This window comes from Helicoverpa armigera, chromosome 18 (genome assembly GCF_030705265.1).
Source record: "Helicoverpa armigera isolate CAAS_96S chromosome 18, ASM3070526v1, whole genome shotgun sequence".
Classification (NCBI taxonomy): domain Eukaryota; kingdom Metazoa; phylum Arthropoda; class Insecta; order Lepidoptera; family Noctuidae; genus Helicoverpa; species Helicoverpa armigera.
Genome location: NC_087137.1, coordinates 3193434 through 3202838, shown reverse-complemented (window position 1 = coordinate 3202838; position 9405 = coordinate 3193434). Strand labels below are relative to the sequence as shown.

The window sequence follows — 9405 nt, the reverse complement described above, 5'->3', positions numbered from 1 at the left end:
CACCGAGGTTTATTTGCTAACTGTTTAGTTGTTATACTTAAATTCGACCGCAGATACCAATGGCAACCATGATTATGCAATCGGTTCTGTAAGACAAAAACGCGACGAAATAATCTAGTCGAGCGAATTGATTTTGCCAAGGTATTAGGTTGATAATCATTTTAAATAAAATCGGTAAGTGTGTTCTAGATAGTTAAAAATGCTTGTCATGATTTATTTCAAAATCATCTTAGCGCGTATTGTATTTACTTTGTAGACTTAAGGAAAAAGTGTATCAGTAATTTACAGGCAATTTAACGAAATTGGTTCATTTATTTTTAGCGTTCCTTTCTCATAAGTAACATGACGTAATACCTTTGATTGTCGTATTGTTGCAAGCAGGCTGTTTTAATTTAGTTCCTGACGTTACGCCAGTAGCGACTCTTCCAGCAAATAAATTAGAGGCGACCACTAAACGTACTTTTTTGTAAGAGAGCTAAACGAAATATTGCTCAGATTATGTTATCGTAGTTAAGTTTTGCTGCAACAATAAATTAATTTGGCTTGCTATACTTTCATACGTGGATACGAGTATTTGCGGCTACGAACTTAATAAAGTATTTTAAGAAGAGGAAGATATGCTCTTATGCTCCGTGCTTAAAAACTTTTATTGGGTTTGAACGGAAACTTTAAAAATTAACTGTCAATCAACCATTCCGGCCAGCTATCGTCCATAAGGCTGTCTCATCGTCTGCGGTAGATGTTGTCTTATGTTGACCATCTTAAAGTTGAAATGACGTAGGTAACAACAACTTCAGAATCAGGTTTTATCTCAAAAGACGTCACAGACGCATATTAATATGGGAAGCCCTTACGAATTTAAATAGTCAAACAATAAACCGTTAAATATTCAAACCACCCATCCATACTACAGTTTAGATATATGCGTGTGAGTGACATTGTTACGAAGCTAGTACATAGCTTCACAACTGTATACAAGAGATAGATCTAAATTGTGTTCTTACCTAAGTAAGTATATCTTAGACACCAATGACTGTGTTTCGGATGGCACGTTAAATTGTCGTTACGTCGCTAGTCAGAAGCCAGTAAGTCTGACACCAGTCTAACCGAGGGGTTTGGGTTGCCCGAGTAACTGGGTTGAGGAAGTCAGATAGGCAGTCGCTTCTTGTAAAGCACTGGTAGGTACTCAGCTACATCCGGTTATACTGGAAGCCGACCCCAACATACTTAGGAAAAAAGGGTCGGAGGATGATGTGTTCATACCTGCTAAAACAAATGAAATCAGGTGAAAACTCTCACAATATAGGTGCAACGGTTACATACACTGTATTAAGATGCATATAACTACGGTAACCGATCTCAGAGCCTTGCAGTTAATTAAACCGTGGTTAGATCCATTCTGGGTAAGCCGACAGTGACTTCATTAAGCTCAGCTTCGTGGATCAACTGTGTCGGAAATAAATACGGTCGCTCCTACTAATAATAGATATTGTACTTTTTAGATTGAATTTGTGTTACGTAAAAATACTATAAAGATCGTAAGATTGTTTATCAGATCTATATAATTAATACTTTTAGTGAATTGCGCTTGTTACAATTTTGTGAACAATTTTTTTGTGCAATACAATTCTTAATTATGTAATCTGGCTGCAAATTATATACAGGCAGTTGTGAGATTCTAATCTCTATGATGATAAAAATCTCGGATTATTATGCATTTTTTTCTTCTAAACATAATGCAGTCTGTTATAGCACAAAGCACTTATAAAGACATTAGAGTAATGCAATCATCAGTGGGTAATTAAACATTTATATTCCTAACAGACTGAGTCTATTAACGTGCTGAAAATATAAATAAAGTCACTCATACTTAAGGGTGTGTTTCTATAAAAGCTAAATACATAAACGAACAAACACAGGCGGTGCTGAATAAAAAAAAGACTACGAGAATACTTACCAGTTTTATTCAAAGTCACGGTGATACTTTTATCCTGCAGTGAAAACGCACTCTAATTGCAAGAGTCGTCGTTCTTCACATTTTTTTTGCAATTAAAACTAGCAAGAGTAAGTTACGCGAGTAGAGAAGATTAATTTTAATGTATCTCGTAATGACTTTGAATTCATGCCAAGTTTTGCTTAAGGGTAGGCGTTACTTGGACCACTAAGATATTATCCGATTTCGTTTCAGATTGGGATCTTGTAACCTTATTTTGATGTGAACTTGAATTCAGATAAAATTTTATTCCAAGATTGGTCTTTTCTGCAGTAGGTGTTGCTTGGGTACAGGTGTTAGATTATAATCCTAACCACAAAACCATATAATGTCGCTCTTTTTATAACATTGTAAGCTAGATAATCTAAAATCTTGTCAGCAATATATGATCGGTGATCCTCTTGACTGAATCTAGGTAATGGAAATACATCAATCATGTATGAATAACACTTGATACGGTCACGATGACCATGGCCGTGAATGTAATTGATATGCAATGTACACATAACTGCATTCGTGCACTATGATTCCGGGTCAGTCATCAATCAATTATAGGATCATTTGTAACTGTTTCAAACAAGAGCATTTCCTTATTGGATTTTTAAGGAACCTCTTAGACGATTTTTGTTTCGAAAAAGAATTACCTTCTGGGAATTTTATCTATATCTGGTATTAATTTTTAAGGGGGTATGTAAGTTCATTGTGGAGAAATACAGGCTCCCTCAATTACGTCATATATTTTGTTAAATACAATTTTGTTTGCATATTCATAAGTATGTAAAACTAACTTATTTTATTTTATTTTATACACATTTCGGTAAACAATAGAATCATAAACAGATTGTCCATTACAGATAATGTTACAACCGGATTTAGTACACAGCTATGTACATACAATGTAGGTAATTTAGGCATCACGTTTTAGAACGTACGAACTTAAATTTGCATTAATTAACCTTTAAGAATATGGCTCAAATAATAATAAAATAGGAAGTGAAGGAGAACTTAATTTTGTACATTAGTAATCCCTATTCCATTTATAGTTGTAGCTAAGAGACACAGTTTCATAATACCTACCCTCTGTAGGTAAATATTTCCCGATTCCTAAACCAAAACTTGAAAGTACCTAATAAAACGTTTCTTTTTCCTCTAGCGTCATAAAACAACAACTTTAAAATAAGCCTTCTTTCATACACTTAACGTTTTAACGGAACCATCAAACAACGTAAAAACTTTTAAGTCAAGCATGCATATTTTAAAACGGAGGCGTATTTTTAAAAGCCTATCTCTCTTGTTTCAGGACAAATTGCTCAATAAACTGGAAGAAAATGAACCGGAACTCGCCTCTTCGCCTGATGAAGAAGTAAGTGTATAGCCACAAGTAGCAGCTTCCTTGAGTTAATATAATATGAAAAGATAAGACTTTACCCTCTAGCTATATCTAAATCAGTATAACATGTTTTAATAAGCAATGTACCTATAGCCACTCTTATAATTTATTCACTTTTATAATTTAAATTAACTCCAGCGTAAAGTAACTCAAACAGTTTTGACAAATAAAAAAAATATATTTTTCTTACCAATCGATTACATATTAATTTAAATAGTAGGTAGTCCTATCGACAGCACTTTCGGTTAACCAGCTACTTAGTTAAATTTTGAATACCACCTAAGTTCCATATGAAACATGATCGGTAGATACCTGCGAGCTTACAGGCTTGATTAACAAAGGAACGTTTACCTAGATGAAACAAAAGATATTCTTAATCAAGTTTCTCATCCTACTGGAACGAGGTTCATTAATGCAGCGAGATTAAACCTGAATTAGCAACATTTTTGGGTTTCATTAACTTTTTAATAACACGCCGTGGGCTTTTCTGCAGCGTTACATTTTCATATTTTTGTTTACGCCCCACTTTCCTCATATCCTGCTATATCGCAATGCGGCAGAGGGAACAACTTATTTCTACTACCCATCTAGTATTTTGCTACGGCTTTACCTATGTGTTGAAATAAAATAATATCGGACAAAATCTTCATTCATCGGACCCGGCTGAAGTCCAAATTAAATAGGTTGCTACTACGGTTCTGCCAAGATAACGGCTGAGAGCGAACGTCTCAAAGTGCATTACTCCTTGCGATGTAGGTAAATGGACCTAGGACAAATCGTAAACTCCATTCTCTTAGATATCTACAAACACTCATAAGTAGCAGGCGAAGTGGGTGTACCGAAAATAGTCACTCTATCTATTGGTGAAAATCGCATGAAAATCCGGGGAGATGTTTTTGAGTGCATCGCGCACTTAGTATATTCTTTATTTTGTAAATGCCTGTTTGATGATACTTGCCAATCATGCTTAATAAATAATAATAGGTAATATAAAGATCATAAGATTTGAAGTCAGATTTTTAATTTGACATTGAAATAGCAACTTTAGGTAATCTCTAATCGGAAAATAAGTGAAAGTTAGAAACGGTGAACAATGAGTGGTTCCGGCGCAAACAGCTGACGACCTTGGCGCAGATCAAGGCGTCTGCTTCAGAACTAATTGCGTAATTTACTTCATTGAAATGTTATCCGATTAATTAATTTGATTTTAAATTAATTATTGATGTATTTTTTCATAATTTAGGTTGGTCTGTCAAGCACAGATACTGTGCTTTGTCCAAAAGTAGATTTTTTTAGGTAAGACGTGCTACTTAAGTAGGTACGTAAGGCTGCCTTTTAAGTTCTGTCGTTTGCTAACTTCCCGCGATTATTAAAAAAATGTATATATGCCATTTTCATCTTTTTTAATGTAGAATTCGAAAACAATTTAATATTTTTAAATTGGTCGAATAGTTTTATTGCATCGTCTATTTAAAGGTGACAGGTCGGTTGTAAAAATGGAAATGTGTAAGGAAAATTTACGTGTGATTATTTTCTACAACTTTAAAAGGGAATTCTCGCCACTTCTGTGCTTTGAGGAGATTAGTTCTGTGTTTAGTAATGTAGCACCATGCTTAAGGATTGTAGAACGCTGATATTTAGAATTTCAACGTGGGCACTCTAGCTTCAGTGACAAACCAAGTGAAGGTCGTCCAAAAACCGCCATGATGCAAGTTTGTATCGAGGCTGTGCGGCGGCTAATCCTCGCAGACGGACATGTAACATACAGTGAAATAGAGGCATCCGTGGGCATTTCAGGGACCACAGTCAAAAATATCCTACACCAAGAACTTGGCGTAAGATAGATGATCTCTCCTTGGAAACCACATTTTCTTAGCGTCGACCAAGAAATACCCCGAGTAAGTTGGTGACGTCAAACTCTGCAGCGATTCGACCGAGGAGAGTCAAGGCAGGTCTATAATATAGTTAGTGGTAACGAGTCCTGGATATACGCTTACGATCCGGATTCTAAGCAGCAGTCAGCTGTCTAGGTCTTCCAAGACGAGCCAAAACCGATCAAAGTCGTACGCTCGCAAACCACTATAAAAAAAAATGCTTGCCTCGTTTTTCGCAAAGGGTGATCATGTCGCCACTATTGTACTAAAATATCGCGAGACGGTTATTGCTGTGTCGTATACCACTGCTTGTTTGCCAAAAGTCATCACCGAATTTAGAAAAAATCATCCAAGACGTCGAATGATTCTGCACCATGACAATGCAAGTTCGCACACCGCCCGCCAAACAAAGATGTTTTTGAGTTCCCGAAATGTTGAAATATTGGATCATCCACCTTACAGCTCTAACTTAAGCACTAATGATTTTATTACATTCTCCAAAATTAAGAAAATTCTTCTTGGTCTACCTTTCAGCACACCTGAAGAAGCTGTTGACGTATACAAATCGGCCGTTTTGACTACCCCCACTTTGGAATGGAATAAATATTTAAAAACTGGTTTGAACGTATGCAAAAGTGCATTAAATATCGCTGAGTATTCTTAAAAAAATAATAAAGGGTAATAACCTACTGGATTATCTATACTTATTTCAAACGACACAACTTAAAAGGCAGCCCTCGTATATACTACGGTGGGAGGGGTTACCATCGGCGTCGAGGGGGCGATGAAGTACCTAGGACTCGTCCTCGACGGCCGGTGGAACTTCGTCGAACATTTCCGACGTTTGGGCCCCAAACTGGAGAAGACAGGTGCTGCCTTCAAGCGGCTCCTGCCCAACCTGGGAGGCCCAAACGCCCCCTGCCGTAAACTCTACGCGGGAGTCTTGCGGTCCATGGCCCTTTACGGGGCCCCGGTATGGGCACGTTCGGTACGGCCGCGAGCTGTACACTACCTGAACGTGCCCCAAAAGGTGATAGCCATTAGGCTAATCCGGGGGTACCGCACGATCTCCCGCGAAGCAGCTGGCCTACTAGCCGGACTACCACCGTGGGATCTGGAGGCGAGAGTCTTCTTGCGCCTGTACGACTGGCGCGAGGAGGCTCTGCGCCGGGGGGAAACCCCGTTGCCGCGACAAGTTGTCGCGCAGCGGGCAGAGCTCCGGCGGGATGTCATGGTGGCCTGGAGGAGCGACTGTCGCAACCCAGTGCAGGGCACGCCACCATAGTGGCGGTAAGTCCCCCTTTGAGGAGTGGCTCGGGAGGAGTCACGGCGCCCTCACGTACCGCATGACGCAGGTCCTCACCGGACACGGTTGTTTCGGGAGGTATCTGCATCGAATCGGTCGTGAGGAGGCGCCCGGGTGTCACCACTGTGCGGATAGCCCCGAGGACACGGTGGACCACACAGTCCAGGAGTGCCCTGCGTGGGAAGGGCACCGCCGGGTCCTCGTCGAGGCTGTGGGCGGCGGCGACCTCTCGCGTCCGGCCCTGGTTCAAGCCATGGTCCGGGGCGAAAGGGAATGGGATGCCGTCGCCTCCTTCTGCGAAGCAGTCATGTTCGAGAAGGAGGCGGCGGAACGTCAGAGAGTTCGCACCTCTCATCCCGGCCGCCGCGCTGGAGCAGGTAGACACCACGGGCGCCGGGTGTCGCGAGACGACTCCCGGCCACCGTAGGCGTGGGTCTGTGGGCGGTGAGTTCGGGTGGCTCATCGCTCATGTCTGTTTTTAGACAACAGACCCGTGTCGGCGGCGCGCGTTGTTCCACGCGCTCCTCAAAGAGATGTCAGCAACCCCAGAGGGCCCAGCAGGGGGCCTGCCGGGGCTGCGGGTTGTTCGAAAGAGGTACCGCGGCCCTAGCACATAAGGCCTACGACGGAACACGACGGCTTTTAGTCAGTAAGAGTCTGACACTCCCTCACCGCTGCTAACCCACAGCGGGAGGGGTCATTTGATGATTTTTTACGTCGTTAAAAAAAAGCCCTCGTATATACTACTTAGGTACTCGTATATAGGAACCTACGTTTCACGACTTATAACGGTGTAGTTACCTATAGATAAGTAAATAAATTGTTCCAACGATTTCGTAATAAATTGTCATTCATCTATCTTTCAACAAATCAAATAAGATCACGAATCCAATCTAAAGTCAAATCAAGTCTAGATTCTAAATATCCAGGTAACCTTGATATTAGATATCTAATAGTTATATCATTTTACGTTACACAATACACGATATTCCCTTCACTGTTATATTTTACTTAGTCATGATTTTAACAAGTCCACAGTCCAAGTTATACAAACAAAAATGAACTTCGAAAATGCTCATATTGCCGCACCAGATGATACAAAACTCAACTCATGCTATTTTCGTGTCCATCATAAGGTGATGGCACCAGGATATCCTTGGCTAAGTCTCCAAGGCATCCAACAAAAGGCCCAGGCATTCTTATTTCGCTTCTTCGAAATGCAAAAACTATCTCCGCTCTCTCTAGTACAAACTTTGTTATGAAGATAATTTGTGCATCAACTAACATAGGCTTTTTATACATTTCAGTGTGTAATATGTGTGAACGCGAAGGCGACGATGCAAACGTCGCCATGCGGGCACCGAGTGGTGTGTCGGCGGTGCTTCGTGAAGACCATCCAAATGGCGGTCAGTCAGCGACTGCTGCCGCTGCGGTGCGTCATCTGCCGCGCCAAGATCCTGCGGCTGAGGCAGGCGCCAAGGCTTGTTACCAGCAAGAGCTGGCAGGTAAGATATGTGGCACTTACACATAGAACCTACTTGAATGAAAAAACATATTGAATAGAAAGAGCATAATGTTAGTTAAATTAGTCCAAGATAGATCCTAGGAAAAGTATTTTAAAATCTAAACTCTGGGTCCAGATCGAAGCTTATCACAAAGGAAAAGGGCTTAAGTACTGCCACCTTCGAGGTCAGTTGAGAACCCATTCTATAGATGAAGCTTATGACAAAAAAAAGGTAAAGGACTTAAGGTCTGCCACCTTCGAGGTCAGTTGACCCTCATTCTATAGAATTACCAGCAGCATTCGATCTTCTAGGAACCTCTCTTCTCTCTTACTTCCATTAATATAAACACCTACATACTTACCCAGATTATAACCATGTAACCTTCTACTTTCCAGGTGTCAAGCGGTAGCGCGAAGTCATGGGGCGTACCAGGCTCGGTGTCCAGCTACTCTGTAGGCGCGCGCTCCGTGCCCGCCTCGGCCTCACTCTACTCCGTCACTAGTGGCGAGTCTTCCCTCTCTGGTAGATATTACTCCTCCACTACCCTGATAAGTCACGGGATAAGCCGAGTAAGATTGAAAATTTGCATGCATCCTGTAGATGACAGAAAACCTACGACTACCATCTGTCTTTTAGAGGACTTTATACGGTAGAAATGATAAGTATCTAGAAAACCTGACACGGTTCTAGGTCGTTTCAGATTTTAAGATATACAAAAGAAATCATAGACCTAGTAAACGCACTAACGTTTGGAAGTAATTCATACTTGTACAATCCAGGTGTGTCTTCCGTGTCATCGAACAGCGGAGGGAATGTCGCGAACAGTTGTTCGACGAAGCTGTGCGGCGGTGCCAAGTGTGGGGGTGCCTGCCTGGGCGCAGTGCCCAGGACATCTGTACCGCCGCGCCCTCGACAACCTGCCTCCAACTCGCTGAGACGCTCGCAACACCATAGTATGAAGGTAGACATCGACCTCATATTATGAGAACTAGCAGAAAAAGATAATCAATCTATACGAAACACAGATTTTGTTGAATGTTAATTTATCTTTAAGAATATGACAATAATTAAGAAATCTTTTTCTCTGTTTTGACAGGCCCGGTTACAAGATTATCAAGTCCATAGCTACACGGGAGGTCCGGCGGCTGGAGAGCCGTCGGGCAGGTTACCTCCCATCAGGGAGTTCCAGAGAGAATTTCGTGAAGGACGAAGAGAGAGTGCTGCTGCTGCCTCCGCCTCTACTAGAATAAGGTATATTTGTAATTAATATAAACTTCGTTTAAAATCGATTCATTTAAAATGTCTTTCAATAAACTACTGATTTTAAATATAGATAC

The 9405-nt window shown here is 41.0% G+C and overlaps 1 protein-coding gene across 2 annotated transcripts in view; it reads left to right on the top strand.

Annotated features, from left to right (window-relative positions):
- The window catches only part of LOC110375796 (arginine/serine-rich protein PNISR), a 69076-nt gene that overhangs the window by 57742 nt on the left and 1929 nt on the right, over window positions 1-9405 (top strand). The window contains exons 3-7 of one of the 2 annotated variants that reach the window (XM_021334052.3): window positions 3294-3356; window positions 7871-8068; window positions 8464-8572; window positions 8848-9029; window positions 9165-9319. In XM_021334052.3, the coding sequence (XP_021189727.1) occupies window positions 3294-3356; window positions 7871-8068; window positions 8464-8572; window positions 8848-9029; window positions 9165-9319 (707 nt within the window). Of the gene's footprint in view, window positions 1-3293; window positions 3357-7870; window positions 8069-8463; window positions 8591-8847; window positions 9030-9164; window positions 9320-9405 lie in introns of both variants that reach the window. The other variant, XM_021334051.3, reaches the window with a different exon arrangement.